The sequence below is a fragment of the Vidua macroura genome, chromosome 10, assembly GCF_024509145.1.
Source record: "Vidua macroura isolate BioBank_ID:100142 chromosome 10, ASM2450914v1, whole genome shotgun sequence".
Taxonomy (NCBI): Eukaryota; Metazoa; Chordata; class Aves; order Passeriformes; family Viduidae; genus Vidua; species Vidua macroura.
The window spans coordinates 25,883,942-25,910,770 of record NC_071580.1 but is presented as its reverse complement, the minus strand read 5'-3'; the positions used below and the strand labels follow the sequence as shown (position 1 = coordinate 25,910,770).

The 26,829-nt window shown below is 44.5% G+C and overlaps 1 protein-coding gene across 4 annotated transcripts in view; it reads right to left on the bottom strand.

Moving 5' to 3' along the window:
• ARHGEF4 (Rho guanine nucleotide exchange factor 4) overlaps positions 1–26,829 on the bottom strand; it is a 122,547-nt gene that overhangs the window by 26,726 nt on the left and 68,992 nt on the right. For 3 of the 4 annotated variants that reach the window (XM_053986240.1, XM_053986242.1, XM_053986243.1), the window contains one exon: positions 19,437–19,576. In XM_053986240.1, the coding sequence (XP_053842215.1) occupies positions 19,437–19,576 (140 nt within the window). Of the gene's footprint in view, positions 1–3,751; positions 3,945–19,436; positions 19,577–26,829 lie in introns of those variants that run through there. The other variant, XM_053986244.1, reaches the window with a different exon arrangement.

Sequence of the window (26,829 nt, the reverse complement as noted above, 5' to 3'; positions counted from 1 at the left end):
ATGCAGCGGGCACAGCAGGTCCCTGTCCCTGCTCAGCACATCCCTGTCTCTGTCCCTGCAGGGCTGAGGACACATCCCTGTCCCTGTCTCACAGAGCACCACAGGGCACAGGAAGAGTGCAGGCACAGTTTCACTCTGCACCCAGGGAGGAGGAGGAGGAGGAGGAGGAGGAGAAGGAGATGTCCAGTGGCCACACAAGGGCCTGGCTGCCATGCCCTGCTCCACAGCCGGAGCAGGGAGCCATGGGCACCAGGGAGCAGGGGGCACAGGGCTCCCCAGCTGCCTTGCCCCCATAGCCTGGCAGTGCTGCTCCCTCCCAGGGCTGTGGCCCCAGTGCCAGGGCAGGGCCTGGTGTTCAGGTGACAGCAGGGAAGGCAATCCCAGCCCTTCTGCAGAGCACCCAGCTCTCCTGGCAAGTTAGTGCATTGAGAGCAAACTAGAAAACCCACCAGAAATGTCAGAGCCTCTTCCCTCCCCCCAGAGCTCTCCTTCCCCACTGTCTTTCTATCACCATCTACAGCTTCTGCACACAATTCAGGGATCCTTCACCAGCTCTGTTTTTCCTGGGCTTTATTGATCATTGCAGCTTCTTCAGCCAAGATGTGAGGCAGAGTCACAACTAACACCAGACTGATTAACACTGGTCAACTGCAGCTTCCAGCTGAATGTATACAGCTGTAGGGGAAGCTGAGGAAGGAGGAAAACACTGATGTCCTCATAACAAAACTTGAAACAGATACTTCAGCATTACTTAGGTATTGAGAATCTAGACAAGCACTGGAAAGAGGAAATTAAAATTCACCAAACATTAAGTGGAAAAGTGTTCCCAGGCTCATAGCAACCCAAGCTAACACCTGTGGCAGGCAGCATTGGAACACATATTTCCAAAAAGTTCTCTGTAATCTTTATATTTTTCTTATCAGAATTTTAAAATGCAAGAACAGTTCTACTTTTTTTTTTTTTTTTTTTTTTTTTTTTTTGCTCCCAACTGTTCTGGTACAAAATTATCCTAAGCAGGAGTAATGCAAATTTCCCTAAGCAGGGAAGGGAAAGGCAATTTCACCAGAGGGCACATTACCCTTTCCTATAACATACTTTTCTTCCTCACTGTCCTGCACTCCCCAGAGCCCTTGAAAGAAACAAATCTTCCCTTTAGTTCTCTAGCAGCGAGCAGGTCTTCTGCTGGGGAAAGCTTGGGCACTTTCCATCAGCAACTGCCATGTTTCCTGCAGGAAGCAGCACAGCAGCTCTGCACCCCAGAGGCACCAACTGCCCAAACTCACAGCATTCCTAGGCCTTCCCAGGTTTGATATTCCCAACCTAGCAGAGCCCTCCAGCAAGCAGCAGGCATCCCCAGACAGAACATGCAGCACTAGCAGAGGGTGAATTGCTCCATCACCACAAGACCAGCTCCAAGCTAACCAATTTTACAGGACACTTAATAAAAAGAAGTTCCTGGAAAACTTCCCTGAAGTCCCTTCCTAGGCAGAGTGTAACAGGAAGCTACAGTCTCCAGTTCAGTGACAAAAGGCACCCAAGGAACATTTCAAGGGACATGGCACCGAGCTGAACAAGAGCACAAGTCACTTGATAAATCCAGGCTCAGCCTAGGCTGGCAGACACGTGTGCTCAGCTTCCCAGCTGCCCCTCACAGCTCCCACACACTGAGCCAGACCCTGGGATTATGAATGGAGCCCATCTCCAGGTCCTCTTCAGAGCTACACATGCATGCAGACCCTCTGAATAACTGCTCTTCTCATCTAACATCAGGGTTTTTGCAGTACTTCAAGATACAGAGCAGGCATGACAGCAATAACTGGCAGTCCAAACTCGGTGCAGGGGCTGCCACGATGCTGAGGCCTCTCACTGCTCCCACTGACAAAGGGTGGGAGCTTCAGAACCTCAAGCACTTTCAGAACCTGCTCAAACCTTGTACAGGATTTGCCCCCATAGGCAGCTGCCAAAGGCTTTCTGACACTGACCCCTCTGAGCCCAAAGCCGTACTTTGGTCCCTCATGTGCCATTTGAAGACTGAGGCATACATTCCCATCATTCACTTGGCCTTTCCAAGAAACAATCCTTTTTCCACCTTATGCCATTCAGTTCCGATTCCAGCTGAAACTAAGACCTCGGTAAAGTTTAGAGGCAAGAGAAAAGAGATTTGTTTGAAAGCCAAGTTGTGAGCTGTAGTTAGCTTTTGGTTTTTCTAATAGTAACTTCAGAAAATGACATAGACTGGATGGTTTTGGTGGCTGTTATCACAATGGATAGATAATAGAATTTATAGCCTAGTTTGAGATTTTTAATAATTTGAAACTGTTCATCTGCATAAGAGATTCCCAGAGAACTGCAGGGGGCTGGGGCGTGCTGCTGCCCCACACCCAGAACTGCAAAAGAGAGTCCTCTCTCAGGGAAAAGATGTTCTGCACCTCAGCCGTAACAGAAAGGAGCTCTGCAGGTACAAGTTCCATGCTTTGCATGCTAAAGTGATGTGGTTTTGTACGACACATGTATTACACAATCACATAAATAACTGATACAGAGTACATCACTCATGATGACAGAGACAACACCACCATCCAGCCTTTCTCAACACCAGATCAGACTCCAGGAACCATAAATATTCACGTCTGAAAGAGCTGCAGTAGCCTCAACCATTAGTGCCAGCAAACACACTGCCCTTGTGAAAGCTGTACTTAAATTGCAGATTACCTAACACACAAAATGAAGGATCCTGATGAATTTTAAGGGCTTGCATCTTTTGCAGTCTTCTGCACAAAAGCAAGAATGCCATTAAGAACAGTGCATTATGCCTTCCTTTCCAGTCTGTCTTCCTCCAGGGATGTGTCTCCTCCAATGCCATCCAGTCGAGGGCTGCTCCACTGGGGTGCCAATGCCAAGTGTGGAAGTGCTGCGGTGTGCAGGGCTGCTGATAACATCACGGAGGTGAGCAGGCCTGCATGGGGAAGGCACAGCAGGCCTGCACGGGGCAGGCTGCCTCGCTGCCCTTCCCTCCCACCCTTCCACAGGAGCACTCCTGGAGCTGCTGCCCTGCTGGGCATGGCTGCCCCACTGGGCACGGCTGCTCCAGCCTGTCAGGAACCAGTGGTCTGCAGTCAGTGTCCCGTGCCATGGCTGTGCCAGCCATTTTGATACATACAGCTGATAAGCACTGAGGTATCATAAAGGAAATGGGATTAAAGCCAACAAAACCCTTCTTCCACACTGCTGCAGTGTTTATTCAGCCTGAATTCCTGATGGACTCTATTAATCAATCTTTTTGGCTAATTGGCCATTACTCATGCCACAATATAGCACAATGCTCACAGTGACAGAGTAGCGGAGGCGTTACAGGCTTCAGCTTTTACAGCAGGTGTTTACATGTAGCTGGTCCTTGTGTAAGGGCTCCTTACAGGATGTTTGTCCCTCTGCAAACAAAGCAGCACCACCTGGGCTTCTCCAGGGCTGAGAAGTGCTACGTGCAGGCACTGAATCGTCATGGCTAGGAATCAAGGCTGATTAGTGCCACGGAGAGCGGTTACGATCGAGCAGGTTTGGCTCCGTTACCTCTCTCCCTTTCTCTTGTTTACCTGGGATCCAAAGCGCAAGGCACGAGTGATGACAGGAGGAGAGTAAGGGGAGCAGGGTGGGGAAGGATCTGACGATTAAAAAACACGGGAGCAATACTCTGAGACACACAGTCACCGTAACAGCAGACAAGCAGACCAGAGGCAGACAACGACAAGCTGACCTGCTGATTTGTTGCCCAGTCCTGGAAAGCCCCATGCACCACACCACTACCGGCAGTCCTCCTTCAGTGAAATGCCAAAAGAAACATCAGTACCACGTTGACGATGATGAGGAAGAGCAGGATGACAAAGACCACTATCCGCTGGGTCTCCGGGTTCATGTTGCAGCGGAGGAAAGTGTGAAGTGCACTCCATTTGTGCCTGCTTCTGTCGGGGACCTTTGCCATGGCTTCAGCCCCCAGGAGATTTAAAAAAAAAAAAAAAAAAAAAAAAAAAAAAAAGCCTAAGTGCCTGCCAGGGCAGGATGGGGCAGAAGGGCTGTGAACAAAAGCTGTTTGCAGCTCGCAAAAGCCGAAGCCTAAAGGGTTCGGCACAGCTGCAGCACGTGTGCCAAACACCCCCTCATCTCAGGGCGAGCTTGTCAGCAGATCCCCGGGGTTCCGCGTCTTCTGTGCCCAGGGAGCCGTCGCCATCGCTCCCGCAAGAGGAGGACATCGGGTTCCTTGTGGCGGAGCGTGGCGGAGCTCCGCAATCCGGCTGCGATGTCGGCTTCCCAGAGAGCGGCGCCGCGATTTGCTGCGCTCCGTCTCCAGGATACACCGGGCCTTAGCAACCGGAGCGCCGCCCGGGGTGTGCGGGAGCCTCTTAAGGAGCGTCAGCACGGGATTAGGCGGCTGCTTTTCTAAATCCTCCCACCCGCACTAAGAGTGCCAGCAACGGAGGCGAGTCCTGCCCAGAAGGCCAATGCCCTGCTCTGCACAGGTGAGGGCACGGGCGGCTTCCCGCACACCTGAGCGAGCAACAGGTCGGGGTGTTGGCAGAGGGACGGGCGATACAGCCCTGCCTCTGCCTGGGAGCCGGCAGAAGCAGCTTTTGCTGGGTTCTGCAGTTCGCTTCCTGGCAGCATCCTGAAGCCAGAAAGTCTAAAGGACTTGGCTCCCTCTGCCAATGTCTCCGCGGGCCTGAGTCACTGCAAATCTCCATATCTCTGCAATTAGAAAACCTCTATTCAGCTCTGCAGAGCCCTAAATGTGCTTTTATGGACTTAACTTTTGCTGCTGGACTGCAAAGTTCACCGAGCACCAAGCTGCCCTGCCTCAGGTATGCTCACGGATGCCCCAGCTAAGCATATCTCTCACCCGTGTTGGGTCAGGAACAGAGGGAAAAGGCACTCCTCCTTGGAAGGATGAGGGATAGATCATGGAGAACACCCAGCACAGGCTTTTCCATTGCAGTCCTTTTGTTTCCTCTAGCCAGCAAAGCAGAGCCCACCTCTTACTCCACAGCCAGCAGCAATCACTTCCCAGGAGAGGAGGAGGAGGACTCAGACTCAGTATTCGGATCCTTCATTGACAGGAGGCAGCTTCACATCTTCCAGTTCTCACTTACGCCACACATTCCCCCTCATGAAACTGAGGGATACAAATCCAGCAATCCTGATACTGAAATGGGCTCAATCCAGACCTTGGATTTAGAGCTGGGTGAGACTGGAGCTGATGGAAGATTGAGTTAGCCAAGAGGATGACTCTGCACTTTACACAGACGTTTCCAACATGGCCACACACGTTCCTAGGAGCAGGAACCAGAAAACAAGGTTGTCCCCCTTAAACACCCCAACTACTAAACACCTCTGGTAGCCTCCATCTCTGGGAAGGGCCATGGGGGAGCAGCCACATGATCTGGGTACAAATGGAACACTCTCAGCTTCTCTCACAACTGAGAAATAAACTAACAAAAAAGCTGGGTTTTTTTCAGGTGTTAGCACATCAATGCCTGTAATGTTTCTTGGGGATCTGTACAGCTCCTGGAAAACAGCAGGTAAGATATTTAAATGGGGAAAGGTTTAAGAGTTATGGGTACTGGTACTTTCCTTTAATTTTGAAGGTTTTTTCCCTAAATTGAGCCAACCTCAGCAGGGGCCATACAGAAAGGGCACTCAAAATGTCCATTGTTTCCTTGTGCTTCTGCAATGTTTAAGATAGCTGTCTTTCTTAATTGTAATACAATCAAATCAAGAATTATTTCAGTTTCTTGTTTCTGAACACAAAGATCCTGCAAATCTCCTTGTCTTTAGCCTAAATAGAACAAGGAGAATGATGTGTTGGATGAGGTCTTGTGCTCTCAATGCAACTTCAAGACCTGTAGGAAAACACCACAAACAGAACAAGCTGCTGGGATCCACAGGCTGCCCAAGCTCACTGTGCTTGAGTTTTTGGCCTGCAATGACTGATAACTAGCTTTAAAAAACTATTTCTCCCTGCCATGTGCACTACAGCAGAACACTTGCAGACTTCAATTTACTGGAAGTCAAGTCCACAGTGGACTCGCATCATTGCATTGTTCAACTCCGAGGCTTTCTGCAAATCTTGTCTGGCTTTGAAGGCTTTTTATGCCTGATTGAGTTTGGACATAAGCCACCAAGCAGGGTTTGGGTGGGATGTAGATCTTCAGGAGAAGCTAATTATGGTGAATGGAGAGCATGATCACACCCACTTCTTTGAAACCTGCATAGCAACTACTATCTTCTGTAGCACATAGTTACACTGAAAAGAAAGGGATAAACCCCAGTGATTCAACAAGGCTGGCAGAGCTACACTGTTGGTACTGCAGGATGTGGGGTAGTTTCTAAAATCCATGATATAATTCTCCAATAGTCTCCTGGAATCTTATGAACATGCTAAAACATGTGGAGGTGAAAGCACAGAATGTCTGTCTGGAGACATCTGAAAGAGGAAGGCAATTCACTTCTTGGACACTGCTCTGAGCCCCCCTGGAAAAAGAAGTCCAGGGGAAACTGATGGCAGAAAGAAATTGCAGGGGGGGAAAAAAGGTACAAAATGGTAGTGGAAGGTACATTTTTATCTAACTCTGTGGTGTCTAAGAAACAGCCCAAGCCCCAGCTATGCTCTTTTGCTCTTCTGATGTGCAGACCCAAGTGCCCCCCTGCACTGCATTGCCTGGGCACAAGTAACATATTTGCCCTATGTACATCTTGGGGCATTGCACAATTAATGTTAAGTGGCATTCACCCTTCTGGCCCCTCAGTGAAGAGAAACTGGACAAGGACAAAAGCTGCAGAGTGACCCCAGCTGTGACCTGGCTTCTATTTCCCCCCCCCACAGTGAATCCCCTCACAAGGTCTGGGGCACAGACTCTGCATGGGGGAGTCACTTCCATGGTAACTCCAAGCGTTTGCTGGAAGTTTTACCTTGTGGCTTGTAATACAGCAGGGCTCACTTTGTATAACTATCACTGAGGGAGCATAGTTCAAATAATTGTTGCACAATCTCCACTGGAATCTAATTTGCAATTGTAATAATTTCCTTTGACTCCTTCTTCTAAGAGCTATCCTCAGCCAGGACTGCACCATGGGAATAATGCTGCCACTCAAACAGAGAAAGAAGTGAGCACATCCCAGCCTCAAAGGCCTGGGCACACACAAAGCCCTGCTGCAGTCCCAGAAGCTGCTCAGTGATCAAGGCCTCAGGGAATGAGCTGTTCAAGAACCCCCGAGTCTAATATTAGATAAAATAGAAAACAAAAGACATGCCTTCATTTATCATCAAAATGATACTAAATATTGCCCAGTCCTTACCTATCACCATGCAGCACATGAGGCCTAAGCTTTTGAAGACTGCTTTAGGTGTGATTTTTAGGAGGCCAGGAGTACACAGACAAACCCACTGTCTACCAGTGAAACGGGTCTTTCACTATTGCAACATCTGAATTGGGAACTGAAAGGCACACACACGTAAATGTGAAGAAATAAGAACTGTAATGAGCAGCATAGGTGTGCCAGTAGAACGGGGATAAATAACTGAGCAGACAAGCAGTGAAGCTGGATCCATCTCGCTGGGAAAGCAAAGAGCTCATGTCCCACAGCAAGGCCACCAAGAGTAGTGTTGTGAGGGACCAGCCCCACCTTCAGCACCTCTCTCCTGCTGAGCAGACTTGGAAAGCAAAGCTCCAAGTAGAACACTGCATACCATGCTGGAGCACATTTCCAGGACTTCCTATTCTTGGCTTGTCACAAGTAGGAATGTGCTTGCTACAAGTACCAGAAACAACACAATTCAAGTCCTCTTAAAGTCAAGAATACATTAGTATTGTAGGCACTAATAAACCATGCTCTGAATATCCATAGACAGAAAAAGAGCTCTTACTGGGTCATTTATCAACACTCTCCCTTCCAACAAGGTGAAAAGGATATTATCTAAATATTAACAGAGACCGAAGTGCTAGAACTGAGGCTGGATTGGGTCCAGCTGACACACAGACAGCCCCTGCCCCAGCTGCCTGCTCAGGGCAGAGCTCATGGACATACCAGGCAGGCAGCTCCAGGGTTTGCTGGTTCTGTGCATGCAAATCACAGCAAATATGAACTCCTTTACAAGTTTCCCTAAGGTATTGCTACAGAGAATACCTTCTGAAGCAGCTTTCCTCTCTCTTGTTGCACCACTGAAGGCACAGACACAAATGTGAATTCCCTGTCCCTCTGGGTGGCATCACTGGCTGTTGGAATGCTGGGCATAAAACTGCAGAGGAAGAGAACACGTTCAGCACATCCAGAAACATTTAATGTTGCAACAGCCAGATTCACCTGAGTCCACATGACTGGATTTTTTTCCCCCTTCAACTTCTCTTTGACATAAAAATCACCTAATTATTACTGCCCTTTCCATTATACAGAGCTGTTAAAGAACTTCTTAGGGCAGAAGCTTCTGTTGATTTTTATTTTTTTAACTGGGTGATAAAAATACTTCTATCTACAACACTGGTGTGATGAACCATTTCAAATGCATCTTTTAAAAAAGAATCCAGGATGAGTGGATGTTCAGTGGATGACAGCTCAGCAGCTGAAAAGGCTGACAATTAAACTGTGAGAGGGGCAAGCATTTGTACCTACAAATCATTCCAAGGAAACCAAGTTTCCTTAACTCCCACAATTACACTTTTATCAGCATCCAAACTAAGCAACTCTCAACCCTGCTATGCATTGAGTTAACTGTCAGTAACACTGCAGATAACACCTCCCAAAAGGACAGCATTCCCTTTGAGCCACGGCCAGAAAACATCAGAAAAAAATATAGCTTTTTCAGCTGCATATGATCATGTACTTCTGAAATGGAAAACAGTCTGTCAGAGTTTGCTTTGAATTTTTACACTGTGTAATACTGTGTTACTAGAGCACAGTTACTCTCACTGCATCCTTCTCTAGCTCTGCATGGTTTAAGCCCACTCAGCTTTTACAGCCAGTACTTCCCTGGGCAGATTCCTCATGCAGTGCTGCCAAAACTTTACAAGCTGTTCTTGTGCTCAAGTACCACGAATCACAAGATAACTCTGAATGGAAAGAAAATGGACCTGAGCATTTTCATGCAAGAAAAGCAGCCATTCAGACTGGACAACCCTGACTACAAGTAATTAAACATTAAAAAAAAAAAAAGAAAAGAAAAAGAGACAATCTACTTAGCAACCAGTCTTTTGCTTTCAGACATTACTAAATCTAGAAAATCTTCCAAATTCTCCTAAAGCGAGTTTTATTTTCAAGAGTAGCAACTGTTCACATGTTTGAAGCATCTGGGTATTAGCAGCATGACCTGGAGCTCCAGTGCCAAGGAAGGGTGTTGGTGCCATGAGCCACGTGCTGACATGACACATCCCACAACCCTGGGAGCTAAAGGAGTGTGCTGGGCTGGAGCTGGGCATGCTTTGGGGATTTGGGGGTGGCAGGAGAGGGATACAGACTGCAATGGCCTGGGAAACAAAACCAAGCATGTTAGGATAGATGTGGCAAAGCAAGGAACAAGCAGGGAGAAGCAAATACAGGCTGGCACAGCCCATGCAGTGGCCTAGGAAGTGGATATTTTCAGTACAAATTGGACACAGAACAAAGGATATTGTAATAATGATTTTCTGAAATAAACAGAGGCTGAATGGGGTTTATAATAAGGCAGATGGAAAGAAAGGAAATGCTGCATCTTGGAGACGAGCAAGATTAAGAGCCTGAATGCAGTATCTAGAAAGAAGTTAGAATAGAAAATGACCACACCACTCTTGTTACAGGGCTGAGGAACAGACATGCTGGCAATGACATCCTTAGTGACTGAGAGAGGAGGTGTTTGGGCTCCTGAAATTACTTGAATGCTTTTTAATTTTGTGATATCCTGTTTTTGAGCTGAAAATTTGACAGCCACAGAAAACACAGAATGACAAGGAATGGTCATTTGGGCACTGTGCAGGCTGGAACAGAGAAATAAGGGGGGAAAAGTCAGAGAAATACTCCTAGAAAAGTCAAGGAAAGAAGAGAGGAAACAGGCACAGGTACAGTTGTGGGACCTGAAGCAGGTGAGGTCAGAGGAAGCTGCATGAAGCCAGTCAAACAGATGAAGTGGATGAGAAGGGCATGAATAACACAGTACAAGGTGAGTGACAAGGTGAATATGGGGACATGGAGCAGAGGAAGATGCCTATGTACAAAGCTGGAAAAGCATTAACAGATAATTCCTGAAAGAGGTTCTACAAGAGGTGGCTGGAGAGGGGAGGGGGACCAGGGTTGTTCCTGGTTGTTTCTGATTGTTTCTGGACCACTAGTCCCCCTTCTTTCTGGCTGTACAGGGGTTTACAAGAAAGCAACATAGTTTTGGGCTTTCTCAGATATTCTGTTGAGCCCACACATTATCAAATATAAGTATAGCATTCCTTTACTTGCCACCTTTAAAATAACGCATTTAGTTGCAGAGCAGTTTTCTGACCCTTCTCTTACTGCTCAGCAACCTCACCTCTTACAGAATATACCAGTCTTGAGGCGGCAGAAAACAGGAAAACTGCTTTCAAGTGACAGATCTCTAAAGTTCAAAACCAGAAAAACTGTTTTCAAGTGACAGGTCACTAAAGTTCTTCCAGGCTGGTCTGTAGTATTGTTCATTTGGGAGTCCTCCTTCATTGCGTGCTGATGTAACTAAAGGAGCCACAGGAGGGCCGGAGAGAAGAATAAGCTCCATAGATGAGAACAAGTTCCATGAGAATGAGAAAAGCCATAAGAGGATAAATGACACACATAAGCTGTGTATAAGAATCAGGCTAGGCATTCCTATGTCCTACATGACAAAAAAGCAGGGCAGAAATTTTATTTGGTCAAAGCAGCCTTCTGAGGTGATGTTTCCCCTGGTACCTCTGTTTTAGCCGGAAGGCTGAAAAAATGCAGCAGAACAATACACCCTGAAGATCAAACCTTGATGGGCTGTTCTCCAAAAGCTGCCCCAAAAATTAGTAAGAATCTAAAACACAGCTCAGAAGCAAACCTGGTAAGTGGTTGTTAAGATAATCAGAAAGGTGAGCATGGGTTATCAAGCCCCAGCAGTAAATGAACAAGGTGCTCCTCTGCTTTACTAGCAAAGCATCCATTAGGGACAGAGGAATGTGGAAAAACCAGGACATTCAGTCTGTACTGGATAGCTCACACACCCTGCCTTCATTTCATAAAATCTGTTGACACAAAGACTTGCCAGTGGAACAGCCAGAAACAGGATCTTCTCTGGAGAATACAGATAACATCAGCTAGAAGGAGAACTGAAAAACACAACCCCCACAACACCTTTCTAGGTCACTGTTCCCCGTAATCCAAAACTTGAACGAAGAAGCTGAGCTTGACATCCCCTGAGGCCTGGGGACAGCTTGAGCAGCCTGTGGCACAGGAGGTGTGTGGGACAACCCCACTGCTGGGGACAAAGGCTGCTCTGTTCCCTGCCCGTGGAGCCTTCCCGGTGGGAGCAATGGGGTCACTGCAGGAATATTTCCTCATTTTGCTGCAAGGAGGGGCTGAGTGACCTGGCTCTTCCAGGGCACCGAGGAGGGCTGGCCCCAAGTGCCCCAGAGGGAGGGGAGCCTTCCCACGAGGAGGGAGGAGGGCTAGCACTTGGTTATTTGTGTTGATCTTTCTGCTTTCTCCAGAGTGGGAAAATAAAACTGCAAGGAATATGGCAGTGCCTTCACTCTGTTAAACCATGGCCAAACTTTTTGCTAACTCAGCCCCCAACTTACCAAGTGTAGGACAGGGGGCCTTGGTCCCTTACTTGATGAGAAAGATCTCCTGAGGGATTAACAGTGTTCTTTGAAGGGGCAAAAGAGTTGGGAGGGATTTCATTTTTCCACCACTGGGATCAATTGTCTTCAGAGAATTAGGAAAATTCTTTGCAGAGAAAAGCTGCTCCAAATCAGGATTTGGAGAAGAGAACAAGCCCAAGAAATGTTCTGATATCAAAACCATGCTGAGAGGAACCTGAGACAAGTATGGTATAAAATGAGAGATATTCACTTCCCTGTCTCCATGCAAACACTTAAGCCTGGAATAACCTCTGCAATAAATTCTACACTACCGGCATTCCTACTCTCTCACATTCCTTCTTTATCCCCTGCTCTCAGTAAATCTTTGTACTCCAATATCCACTTGGTTATTGCACTGTTATCCATCCCAGCTGTTTCTTGAACTGGCAATCTGGGGTATGGACATCCCCAAACCTATTTTTAAAATAAAGACATTGGCAGAGCAAATTGTAACCCCAAGATTCTGCAAAACAGACTTGTCTTTGCACACTGTCAGGCTCCCGTTTCAAGCAGTAGTTACAGCAGTTTATTACACTTCTGAACTAAAATCTTTGTAGGGCTGCAAATTCCACAGTGCTTCTAATGCTCTTCCTCCCATCAAACAGCACTGGAGGGTCAAGAGCCCTGAAACACAAACAGGGAGCTCCTGAGGACAGGGTAAAATCCTTCTTTGTATCAGAGAGAGGGCAGGTTTGAAAGGTTTCCACTTTACACATGGATGGTGAAATCACTCCCCTTCACCTGCACATTTCCTTGGCTTCATGGCACAGACCCTGATTAGTAGAGGTAGACCCATGAGGACCTTGAGGGGTTAGAGCCTGCCTTGCCCCATGGGAGGACCTAAAGATCTCAGTGGCACTGTGGTAAATGGCCCTCAGGAGCTAAAAGTGGCAGGCAGGAAGCCAAGACCTTCTGCAATACAGCCCTTATCCCTACAGGACACAGTGCCACTGCTACAGGTTAAAGGAGCCCTTTTATTGGGATGCCAAAGCATTTATCTTCAGGATAAAGAGACTTCTTGTAAACACATGATGTCATTAAGCAGTGGGGAACATCAGACAGAGCTCTGGGAACCCATGGACACGCTGGATAAAATACAGGCACAAGTATTTGAGCTGATTTCGCACAAGTTACTTCAGGAGTTAAAACATTCTTGGATCATGTTTTCACCAAAGGGAATACTGTTTGTGGAGCCAAGCCCCTCTTCACGCCCCAGTAACTGGGAACACATTTAATGCAGACAAAACCCAGACATTTTATGGAGTCCCCTAATACTCACACGAGATCATTAACAAGCATTAACAGAAGCTGTTAGTCTTTACAATGTAATAGCTGGCAGGGCTGCTGTAAGAACTCCAAAGCCACCGTACTGTCTCCAGTTATCTCCTCTGAGTGACGTATTTAGCTCTGTTTTACAGCCAGGGATGAAAGTTTGGGCAGGGCTTCCCACTCTTCAAACACGTCTGTGTGCATGTGGGGGCACACCCGTGCCCACAAAGAGGTGAAAGCCAGAGGCTGCCTCTCCTGTTCTGCTGCTCCAGCTCGGCTCCTGGAAGGAGGAGTTAGATTTCCTGAGAGACTGAGCCCACACCCACTCACATGTGGAATTCACAGAATCACTGGGTTGGAAGAGACTTTCAAGACCATCAAGTCCAACCCAGCCCCAACACCTCAACTAAACCCTGGCACCCAGTGCCACATCCAGTCTGTTTTTAAACACATCCAGGAATGGTGACTCCACCACCTCCCCAGGCAGACCATTCCAGAACTTCATCACTCTTTCAGTGAAAAACTTTTTCCTAATATCCAATCTATATTTCCTTTGATGCAGCTTGAGATTGTGTCCTCTGTCAGTTGCTGCTTGGTGAAAGAGGTACATTCCCTAATGTACCTGCAGCACTGTCATACCATAGAGTTTTGGTTTGGGAGTTAGAACTCTAAAAGCCTTCCATTATTCTTACCCCAAAAACCAAGCTAAGCCTGGAGGTTTTTTATTTGATCCTAGTTTGTATCAATTAATTTGGGTGTTCAGAGAAAGCATGGTCCAGGAAAAAAAAAAAATTCTAGAAATGCTTCTACATGGATTGAACTCCTGGTGGAGTCTATGCTACAGACCCATGGGTAGGGGAGCTACCTGCCCTCACCTCCCATGGTTCAGAACAAGCATTTGGATGGATAAGGACTCACTGCATGACTGCAGGTGTGAAAGCACATCCCATTTCTCCTATCTTTCCAAAAAACCCCAACATTCACTCACAAGACAGCCTTTCCTCAGTGCTGAGTGAGCTACACTGGCTTCCATCACATTCTCTGCATCTTCAGCCTGCTGAAAGAGGATCCCTTACTCAGGGGATGCCCAAGCCCCAGTGCTAAGGAGGATGTGAGAAAATGGCTCAAGCAGCCCCAGCTGCCTATGGTAGAAGGCAGAAATATGGCTCTGGAGACCCCTGGGACCACTTAGCTACTGATCCTGATGTTTGATGAGACATAACTGCCATAGAGCATTTGAATATAGTGATTTCCTTTAAATCCATTGCAGAAAGCCCTCTGAAACAACCTTCAAAGTCTTCAGACCAGAAAACTCTAAAAACTAAATCCACCAGACAGTAAAAGAAGTTACAATTCTGACTCCATACTCTGAACATTCGCATTTAAGCCCCACACAAAGTTATGCAAGCATTTGGGACCAAAACCCAGCATCCAGTAAAGATTTATGTCCACAGGGGAACATTATTTCTTGTCCTTGACAGCACTGAGCTTTATACTGTATCCTGCAAATAAATCATATCTGCTGCTTCTGGAGCACAGCTGTCAACCTTGGCTGCAGGAATACATGGAACACAAAAGCAGGAATTAGGCCCTCCAGAAGGGGAAAAAAAACCCCAACAACTCAATGGGTACTGGCAAGTGTTTGTTAACTGGCTTGTTTGCTTTAGCAATATACTCACATTAAGATACAAAAGTGATAATAGATTTCCCAGATTACACAAGAATGTTATATATTGCTTCCATATGATCAATAATTATAATTCGGATTTCAGTCTGGAAATCCATTGTGACCAGAGATTTTGCAATCTATTCTGCACTCTTTTAAAGAAAAGGAATGGCAATATTTTGTGGCACTATATTAAAATGTTTCTGTCTTATGAAAATTTCCCTTGTATTGTACACAAGAGATTTCTATTAATTAGAATAAAGATAAATGAAGTGAAAAAGGCAATGAAGGATATTATTCATGTTTAACAAAATAAAATTCAGTTGTTCTGATTTCATCTGTATTAACATTTTATGAGTTTGGGGGTTTGATTTGGTTTTGCTTTTGGTTTTTTTTTCTTTAAAAAACCCCAACAGTTCATAAGTCTGTCTTGTTTAAAATTGACTGGTCTGGGAGAAGCACTGGGTGAGCCCAGCAGAGATCAAAGAGCTCAGCACCAGTCATGTTTGAGAGACTCAGTAAGATGGAGAGAGTACTGCCACAGTGTCTGCTGCCCTGGGTACGTGGCAGATGCATTGTTTGTGCCACTTTGAACACTTTTCTCGATTAATGACTTTGTTAAATCAGCAACATATATGATGGAACAAATTAGCTTAATTGCATCTTGTCAACAACCAGGGGTTAGCTTGAACATCTGTAGGACTCTATGATATTGTCACTTTAAAACACAAGGCAGCAGTAGCTACGTGTCTTAGATAAAATCCTGGCCTGCTGAAGCAATGAACTGTGCCTTTTCACATACCAAATTCCAAACGTATCAGGCACAGAGCCATAAGAGATAAGGAAAAAACTGGGTGTTTTGCTGTTATTTTCTGAACACTTGGAGCTTTGCTTTCACAAGATGGGCATGGTGCTGTTCATGGAGGGCTGCAAGGGCTATGCTGACCTGCAATCACATTTCTTGCAAAGCACGGAGCTGCACAGGCCCTTCCCACAGCAGGACACAACAAACCCTCAGGACACCTCAGATATTACCAAGCAAAGAAGTCTAAGCTTCCTCATCCAGGCCAATTACTTAGTGGGGAAAACTAGACAGCTTATCATCACCATGGCCACTCCAGAGCCAGGTTTTTATATGCCTAATCGCTCCTGTTCTCCACTTTAGACTGCATGCAAGACATTTAATGAAGCTTGAAACTGGATCTGTCCTATAAATAACAAGTATGGAGAACTGGAAGGACAGAACCACAATGTATTTGCAATACAGATTTTTCTCTTGCTGCATTTTCACCCAATGATACCCTGGACACAATAAAATACAAGGACAGGGTCTTTATCTAGAGCAAACACAAAGTCAGCTCTACCAAGTACAATCTAAACACAGAAGTCTCTTTTCCTGAGCATCAAGAAAGCATTTGAAAGAATGTCAAACAGATGCCCCAAGAAAATTACTTCCCCTGCCTCTTTTCTCATCCCAAAGCCTTATTATTACTTTTTGATTGATTTTTTTTGGCTCTTACACACTCTCATGCTGATCATCTTAGGTGGGCTCTATACAACCTTCCCAGCTTTCTTTCATCCCTGTGGCAAGCACATTCCGACATCTACAACACATCCCTCTACTGTTCTTGCCAATAAATTATTCTAGTTCTATGAAAGGTTTCTTTTTTATTTCATAATATTTTTCTCTTGTTCCAAAATGAACTAAAACTCAGTGGTTGGGTGTTTTGTTCCTTAATGCAACACTTGGTCTGCCAACAGCCTTGAAAATGTATTTCAGCCTTCTCTGTTTATTTGAAAGCTGTTTTTTCCAAGAAGGCTAAGAATAATGTGGTTACCATAGTTTCCTTATCCACAACCAATAAAATGCAACTTGGAATACAATAAAACAAAGCTGAGACTACCCACAAAATGTGACTGAATGAGTGAAGACTGAAATCTTCACCCTACATCACTCCTAGCACTATGGAAAACACTCAGGACTAATCAATAGCCACCTTTTGGTCCAGCAGGGAAGATGAGGATAAGCCTGTCCAGCTACCAGCTACTTGAGATATTTTAATTCCAACACTTAAGATGTCTGCTGCTTTGGAATTCCCATCTCACAGATTTAGTGTTTCACTGCAGAGATTTTGTACTTTTCTGTAATCTCTTGTTCTGGGAAGCTTTGCTAAGGCTCACTGGAACCGAGTGATGGATTAATTACTGCTAGGAACCAGTTGACAAAGTAAATAATGAACTGTTTGTTCTTACAGTTTTGTGGGCTCCTGAACAGGCAAGATTCTAGGGAACAAGCCAAAAATAATATTTTTTCTTTCAAGTCAACTGGCCAACAAAACCCCACATACGCTTCATAGATTATACAAATTACACCTGCTTTGGACACATCCATTTGTTTTCCTGATTACAAGTGATGGGATTTTACGCTAATAAAATAAACTTTTAAGAAGTGAAAGAAAAGCAAATGTTCTTAATAATAATGAATAAAGAAAGAAACATCCACCACATGCACAATGGTCAGACCTGCTGGCAAGTTTATTTTTTTTCCTGATTTTAAAAACTTCTAAAGGGGAAGGGAAGGAGAGGAGGGGGGAGGGGAGGGGAGGGGAAGGGAAGGGAAGGGAAGGGAAGGGAAGGGAAGGGAAGGGAAGGGAAGGGAAGGGAAGGGAAGGGAAGGGAAGGGAAGGGAAGGGAAGGGAAGGGAAGGGAAGGGAAGGGAAGGGAAGGGAAGGGAAGGGAAGGGAAGGGAAGGGAAGGGAAGGGAAGGGAAGGGAAGGGAAGGGAAGGGAAGGGAAGGGAAGGGAAGGGAAGGGAAGGGAAGGGAAGGGAAGGGAAGGGAAGGGAAGGGAAGGGAAGGGAAAGGAAGGGAAGGGAAGGGAAGGGAAGGGAAAGGAAGGGAAGGGAAGGGAAGGGACAGAGGATATCCTATTTGATGCAAGCACCTGAGTGGGAGGGAAGCAGAATCCTCCTCCCACAGACTTAGTGCATGCTTTGGGACTGACCCCTGTGGTGCCTGGGACTCTTATAAACACACCAGGTAAATGTGGAAGAACACAATTCAAGATTTTCTGATGTTCTGCTCATGTTTTCTTGCCAATGACAACAGCCCAGCCCAAGACTGCTGAGTTTAAATTAAAAAGCTCTGACCATGGTTTGATAACCCCTGGATGTAAACAATAGGAAAAGAAAATAAAGCAACTCCCTTCCTTAGCCCAGGCACTCAGGGCTGTAGGTGAGGATTCTGAGCAGTGGGAGCAGGAGAACTGCTGGAAGAGCATTTGCTGCTGTTGTTTTTGAAGAAAAGCTGTTACCCTCACTGTGCAGCTTTCAGGAGCTTTTTCAGACCCCAGAAGCACCATCACTGGGTGTATCAAACACACACACTGAGAGCCACGTAGTTTCAGTTATAGCTTAGTACAAGAAAACATCTTTCATCCCTGCCTTCTCATCTTGGGAAGGTCATGTATAGGTAACAGAGTAGAGGAAAGAGAGAAAGAAGGTGTAGGAGTTCAAGAGATCACTCATGTGGTGAACATGCTCCACTCTTTCAAGTTCACCTCACAGAAAAAGCATTCTGTGTGTAGCAGGATGCCAGTTCTAATGCACAAGATAAGAAATAGTACTTTTTCAGAAAAAACATCTTAGATCTGTTAGTGTGGTGCTCATGGCATTGCTTAAACCAAGTAGTACGTTTTTAAACTACTGATGTCAACTTAATCAGGATCAGCACTATAAAAGAAAATAGCTAAAAACTGTGATTAAAAAGACAAGTGTTGCAGTAAGGTAGAAAGATTATAAAAGAAAAGCCTCATAAAATCAGGCCTGCTCTGTTAAATGGATAGCTAGCCTGTCATTTCTTCTAAGTGAAGCTAGCACTTTACAAATTCCCATGTAAAAGCAATCCTGATGTGAACAGTTCCTTAACACAACAGTCTATCCCTAGGTGAAAAACAACTAGCACCTACAGAAACATTAAATCTATCCCAAGACAACCAGTGAAGAAAACATGTAAACAATTTAAGAGAGATTTGATGGACAAGTAAAATACCTTTTACTAAGCAATAAAGTAATTAGCAAGAAAGCTACTGACCAATTGGAGTCCCACACGAGGTCTGTAAAACTGTATAAAAAGGAGTTATGTGAATAAAGAATGAGCTTTTCCCACCATGAAGAAAATGGAGTCTGTGTGATTTATTTCGATGGACAGGTCTTTCGCATCCCTAGAGTGAGTATACTGGAGAACAGGAAGAAACAGCAAAGACCAAACCTGTATTAAACTTGCACCCTTCTTACCTATGAATAAATAAACAGGTAGACCAGGGATTTTTTCAATATTTCCCTTATGCCTTTAGTACAACTCACTCCAAATCTGAAGTTGTTCATTAATGTTTTTAACAAGATCATTAATGTTTTTAACCTTGTCAATGAAAGACACCCAAAAGGAGAGGCCCTGTGGCTCTGCATTGCCTTGGGGACAAGGCAACAGCCCCTGTTGTCACCTGACTGTAAACAGTGCCCACAGTAAATGACATTTAAAACCTCATTGCTGTGCCATGACCAGCGTGGCTGTGGCTCCAGAAGCTGCAGCTGGGCTGTGGCTCCAGAACCAGCAGCTGGGCTCTGAGAGGGACGGGAGCAGCACACACCTCGTTGATGGCCAGCTGCTCGCCGCCGCCCCCGGGGTGGCCGTAGCGGTGGTTGGAGCTGCGGAAGTCCTCGTACAGATCCTCCTCGCTCCCCACATCGTCCGTCAGGGCTGTCTTGTCCAGGGCTCCATCAGTGATCACTGCAACAGCAAAATGCTCACATTGGCACACAGCACATTATTTAAAAAATAAATCAATCAATTAAAAAAATATTTCTCCGTGTAACCCTATATATAAAAATTCCAATCTTTTTAATATAATAACACTTCTACAATTTCATCTACATTTAATTCTATTTCTCTTCAATTACCACAAAAAGTATTTTTCATTTACAAAAACAAAACATAATCTATTATTCCAGCAAACATTAAAAATAATCCATACAATTTGAAATAACTTACATTATAAACTCCTAATATTAAAATAATTACCCATATAAAACACACAAAAATAAATCATTTATCCATCACTATAAATTAAAATATAAAAATAACTTTAAACCTTAAAACTTTAAAGTTGGGAGCTCACTGGGGCAAGGGGCACCGTAATGCAGCATAAATGGAAAAAAGACAAGGAAACTAGAGGAAATTTTAGGTCAGAATTCCACCCTCATGTATGCCTGTTCTTCAGAGAATTTTTCTCCACTCATGTTTTACCCCTATAAATGATTGTGTCTTTTTCTAGATTGGAAAATATGATTTAAATTTTTTTGACAACTGCTGCATGTTGCAAAGAAAAGACCAAGCAAGAATAGTAAAAAAAAAAAAAAAAAAAGGTCTGAAAAAAGGCACAGGGCAATGATGGCATAAATGTGATTTTATTAGGACCTTGCTGTGTTGACAGGAAACTGGACCAGATAAGAAGCAGCTCATGTCTGCCACTTCATACCTTGAGGATTATGATTTACCAAATCCTACCAGGCCAAAGGAAGTCTCATCCTTTGGGAAAAACCTTCACCCTCTTCTTTGTCCACACACTTGAGAATCCTTTTTGATTCCTAAAAGGGTGTTTGCTCCAGAATTATCCATTATTACCACAGGAGGCCATTCTGCTCAGCACAGCCCCAAACAAGCTACAGATAATGGAGGGATCACAGTCTGCAGCTACAACAAACACTGAAATCTCAAGCCTGAGAGAAATAAAAATGTGGCATTTATACTCCTTGCACAGAAGAAAGTGTCACTTCATCAGTTTCATGGGCAGGATCTTTTTCCTAAAGTCTCCTTGAGGTATTAGCAAATACCCTTCAGTGGCATGTAGTGTCATTCATCCCATCCCTGAACTGGTTACTGAACAGGAACCTTCTGTTCTCAAATCTGTGAAAATGACAGTGATTAAGGAAACCACTTGCTGACATATTCATCTGGACTAGCAACTGCTAGGGCAACAGTTTCCATGACAAAGCAGTGGGCTTTACAAAGATTTGTGTGCATGAAGCAGGTACCTACACAGACACGTGCAGAGAACAGCTGATATAAATTGTAATTTTAGTAAATGGACTTGACATGGCTACAGGAGTAAATCTGAATGAAAACACAGACATTACTATCAACATTCCTGGCAATAGTCTTGGCTGTGCAAATTACATGATGTTACCCTCCAAATTTTTGCAGAACAGGTGAAAAAAAAAATCTTTTAAGCTTGACCTTGTAGAGTTTTATTAGGGAGAGACTCACAAACTTGGTCTTGAGCCCTCCTTTCCCTTCATAATGCAAGTGCATCTTATGCATCTAATTGTGCCACTGGGTCAAAAAAAGCATAGCATGATTAATTAGCTTATTATTACCTGAAACCAAAGCTGCACCACATTAGAACTGAATAAAGTGCTGACAGAGGTTGCAGCCAGACCTGCAGAGCTTATCCTCATCAACACTTTCAGTACATGGGATGTTTTGTTAAGGCTGCACCACCTGATCTCTGCTAGCAAGAGTGAGGTGTAAATTCAGTGTAGCAGCCATCAGTTCAATGCAGTGACCTGACGTCAAAATGACAAGTATGAGCTATTTTTAAACTAAATACTTGCTTGTTTGTGCTTTGAATTCAATAAATAGGCACAACACAGCAAAGATTGTCTGAAGCTGGGACTGCACTTGGTATTGATGGCAATTCAGTACACAGAGGTGCATATGAGCTTATGATTAAAGCAGAATTTTTTGAACAATATAGAACTACCCAACCATTCAACTTTAAGTGACATTTCACAAAAAAAATCAAGCTTTCCCCTAGCTTTGCTCTGACACCTCACATTGTTCATTATACAGAAATTCTGCACTGAATATGTGCCAGTAGCATAGCTTGCATATAAAGCAATTCTGGGGTTAAGACCTAGTCCATTAATATAAAACTCAAAACCAGCTGGAATACCACTGATATTATAATTTCATGCAGAGTTACCATGGCTGGAACTTCTAAAACTAAATTCAAAGGCATTAAAGGTATCACTTTTTGCTCATACACTGTCTGAAAAACCTTTGTCTGATAATAATGAACAACTTCCAGTGAGTTAGGGTAGCACAGAAACAAATTAGAAATGTTTTTCAAGAACAAATAAAAATAAATCATTTATAAGAAGCAAGTCGGCAGCCACTTGATTCAAAACTCTTCTACAGCCCTCTGATCTCATTCTTTTCCCTTATTTTACACATGGCTTCATTGTTTCCCTTTACACATCTTCTGCTATTTTCACTGCTAAAAGTAACCTTCAACTTGAAAAATGTTTATTGGCATCTTTAAAGCTTTTGTTTTTTGCCCCCACATTTTCCTATTTGTTCTCTGATTTGTGCTTAGATGAAAAAGTAAAAGCTCCAGGGAGATATTTATCTATGTTACTTAAAATGCTCTATACCTCTGCTAAGTGCCTTGAAAGCTGCACCTGCTTTTACTAGAGATTTGGTTTTCCTCTCTGATCTTACCAAGCTCATCAATTCTCTGCTGTCTCAAGACCTGTTACTGCATTTGGGATTAATTTCCCTGGCAAAAAAAAAAAAAAACAACAAAAAACCTTATAGACATATTGCACCAAAACTATACTTCACAAGCATAAGAAAATTCTCAATCCTTGAGGAAAAATGGCGCAAGATAGCCATTGCACATCTTCCCAAAGTAATGCTGCAGGGAAGAATTAAATTAATGAAAAATCAGAATTTGCTCTGAAGCAGGTTAGATGAAAGACATGACCACAAATAAATAAATAAAATATTAGCCTGGAATGGTGACCCAATGCACTAGAAAGCCATCAAGGAAGTAGGAGAATGAAGGCTTTTAGTGTAGGAACTGACTTAATGTGTAAAGCATAAACTAGGTCAAGTAGAAAAGAAGCAAGCACTATACAAAAATCTCAGAAGACAAGTTAGCAGAGATTGCTGAAACAGTCTATCAGCCTGCCCACAGCACAGTACTGGCTGGACAGCCACTATTAAACTGCACAGGGGCTAATTCAGATGCTACATTCCTGCCATCTCCAAGTGCTCATCTCTGTCTAACACTGAAATTCAGTGGCACAGTCATGCCTGGCCTCTCTGAAACACTGACCTGACCTGTCCCTCCCTGGCAGTCAGGTCATACCAAGGAACAATGTTCTGTCAAAAAGTAAAGCCAATTCAAGCAGATTTCTTCATATTTATACCTCTGTCCTGATAAATTTTACTATATATGGCAACAATCCCACACACAGGATCAGAGGGAGGGGGAGTAACTAACATTTAGTACTACAGCCAATATGTGCAAGAACTAAAACTCTGTTTCACACTGCTGTTAGTCCTAGCCCAAGGCTGGGATTTATGTCATTACAGTACAAAAGCAGATGGGTAATGTTAGCAAGAGCAGCTCACAAAAGAATGCCACACAAACTCTTTTTAAATGCATCCATACAGATAAAGTGTCAAAAACCTGACTCCATGAAGAATTATCTTGAGGATGTGAAGCTTCAAAACTTATACAAAAGATGTCACTGGAACCAGTGAATGGCACAGGTGGTCTGTGTGCCTGAGCAGGCAGCACTTGGGCTGCATTCAGGGACAAAAGGGAAGGGTTCTGTGCAAATCAAGTGAAGCTTGATCAAGATGGTCCATGGGAAGGGCTCACCCTGCTTACACCACACCACAGAGTTTGGAATGCAAGTGTAAGCAGGCAGAAGTGGGAAGGGTCCTGGCTGGGCTTGGGCTCTGTTTGTGCCCCTACCTTGCTGAAAGGTGATGCCAAGCAACTACAAGAGGTGCTGGTACACAGTTCCAGAGCTCTCCATGTCACCAGAAAGCCTCTAGAGCTGTTACCAGCTCTGTGGCTTCACAGGGAAGAGCACACAGTGCCCAGAGGGAGAGATAAGCCATGGCTGAACAATTCATTGCCATGCTGTCAGTGCAACTGCATCCTGCTTAGAGGAAATTGGGGAAATTGGGAGGCAGCTGCCTGCATGGTGGGATTTCACAGTCAAGCCTAGGTGACACGGGAGAACAAACTACTGGGGCTGCACTGGGACAGCCTTGATCTTTGCCACCAACAGGGATGGCAGGGAGGGGAGAACAGAGAAAAGGTTCTGTGTTGTTCATCAAACTGGTGGGAAGATGCAGTTGGAATTAGATGATCTACTGGAGGTCTCAGAAAACAAATGTTAACTGCTGTCCAGAGTTCAGTTTAGACAAATGTCATCTAGTACAGGTCATGCAGTTCCACCCATATGTGCTCTGCTCCCCTCTCAAATGATGGACCTGCCTCATACATTCCAAGTCCAGGAATTAGTGAACAAGTTGCTGTCAAACAATTAAAAAAAAAAAAAAAAAAAAAAAAAGCTCAAACAACCCAAACCAAAATAACACCAAAAAACTACATACACCTACCATCATAAAAAAAATAAAATTAAAGGAATATAATCCCACCCTCTCACTGCAAAACTATTCTCACAGAACACATTTCTAGAATAGTTTCCTTGGAGGAGCTGGACACTACAGCCCCAAATTTAGCACAGCCTCTTAACAGAGCTCTCTCAAACTCACAGAGGTTTATGTCTCAGCTGGAATAAACCCCAGCAGCTCCCCAGTGGCAAGGAGCTCCAGACGCGTGTCTGGGTCACAAGCCTGAACAATGACCCAGGACTGAAGGAAAATGGGCTAGAGGCATTTTCCCAAAATGTTGGTTATCTGTTTTCACTTGACTTACAGTCTACAGCTTTTAGGGGTAAGGCTGGGACAGGAATCCATGATGATTACAGACAGTTTGGAAAGCCAAGAGCATCCATAGTTTATTAAAAGCACATTATATTGACAAAGGGAACCATTTTTCCTGTATTTGAATTCTCTCTTTCAAGTGTGTTTTTTCCACATCCACCCATTTCATTTATCTCTGTAGCATTTACATTTAAAGTAATTCACCAAAACAACAGTAGGAGGCTGATTTACACTCACAGAGCAAATTAATTCAGAGCTAACAACATCATCCCCTCTGCCTCACTGAGCAGAGATTGCTGTGGTTGTGTGCAGCCCACAGGAAAGCGCAGTGCAGCTGCTGCAGGAAGCACTTCAAGAGATTTAAGATGATAAACAAGCGAAACATGGGGTTGGGAACCACAGCCAGACTACATGGCCCAGGTGAGAAGAGCACCTCTACCTCCTCTTCACCCATTTGGGATTGCTAAACCCTTGTCTCCTTGGGCATAGTGCTGCAGCCTCCATCAGTCCTGCTCTCAATTATGTGCTTCATTTATCAGATGCTCAGTACACGGAGGTCCCTCTGCAGCTGCCACAGTGAAATCCGTAAGTGATGTCATCCCACTGCTGCCCCAGCAGTGCAATTCTGCAGCTCTTACTGTGCTGATGGACCCTTTCTCATCATCCTGCTTATGCTTGTGGGCCAGTTTAACAGGAAGAGGCAAGTCAGGTAGGGAATTAACAACAAGGGAACAATGACCAGTTAGGATGAGCTTCATTAGGAGAAAAAACCAAACCAAAACACAACACCAAAACAAACCAGAAAGTCACCAGGAATGTGGTTCTTCAAAACCAAGCCTAGAGAGCTGAGGTCATTAGGATGACATTTCTGAGTAGGTTACAAAACCATGTTAGGCCAGTCTTTGAAGGAAAAATCACAGACTGGGAAGGAAAGACAGAAAATATTTAAGTGGAGAAAGCAAACTTCATCCCCTCAATTTAAAGAAACATTAAGAAGGGAAAGGATTCAACATAACAAAATTGAATTAACATTTTGGTCTAGTGCCACAAACAGAATTTCTTTTGTGAATGAAGCCAGTTTCTAATTAGCTGAGGTAAAGAGCAAATCTGTGCTTAAAAAAAAAAAGGACAGCTCTTCACTGGAAAACCAAGCACTGATCCTCTGTGGGTCTGCTGGGCACATCACCCAGGGTACCATTCATCAGCAATAATGCACTGAGCCACCCACTCAGGTTTCAAGAGTTTTTAAATCCCAATTAGAATATAAATTACTTGCAGGGAGGCTTAAGGGAGTTCTCAGCTCTCTCGGGTAGCAGAGATAATTATGGGGAAGAGAGATGTGGATTATGAATGGCTCTGCTGCTCTGACTCCCACGTCACCACCTGCTATGCACTTGCAGCTTGGCCCACTTTGCCCTGGCACACACAGGGCACAGAGCTGCCCCCAGCCCCCTCCTGGCTTGTTGGGTGATGGCACAACTGGGAGGGGGGCAGTGATTTAACTAGTTTTGAAGAAGAGTGGACACAGTGGGAAAAACAGATAGGAAATCACATAAATACACTTTCTTCATCCAAAGCCTGATCCTTTGTTGGAAAGTGCCTCTGTTGTACTGCACACAAACTATTAATTCACTGGCCTTGTTCCCATCACAGCTACTGACTTGGAAAAAAACAGGCACGTCCTCCTCCTCCATGTATTTGTTGTTTGTTTGCTCAGGTCTGATTACTCATCCATGTTTGCTCTGGTTTTGCAGATGAACGTCTCTGGAAATGCTATTTACTTTATGTCTGGACAGCCCTGAACACAACGGGGCCCAATTTGAGTTCAGTCCTTTAAGCCCTATCACAATCTGAGCATGAAGTCAATGGCAGCAATCAAAGCCAGCAGACAAATCCTTTCCAGTATCCAGACACGTTCTTTACCATATCCCTGGTAGGGCATGCAGGTTGAAATAAATACCTGGCATGTCATTTACTGCCCCAAAAAGGAGTTTTATTCATTGAAGTGGCTGCAGCTTAAAGGAGTTTGGATGTGTGTGTGTCTAGGTGAGGCAATCCACCCTCATTTTTTGAACGTTTCCTCTGTGAAAGACTGAAATGATTGCTTTTCTCATTTCCAACAGGTAACAAGCACTGACACTCCAAACTCATGTGGAATTCTCACCTGTCCATTCCACTCTGCTGCTTAGCCCCGTGCCTGCTACATTTGAGTAAAAATCATCCCCAGACCA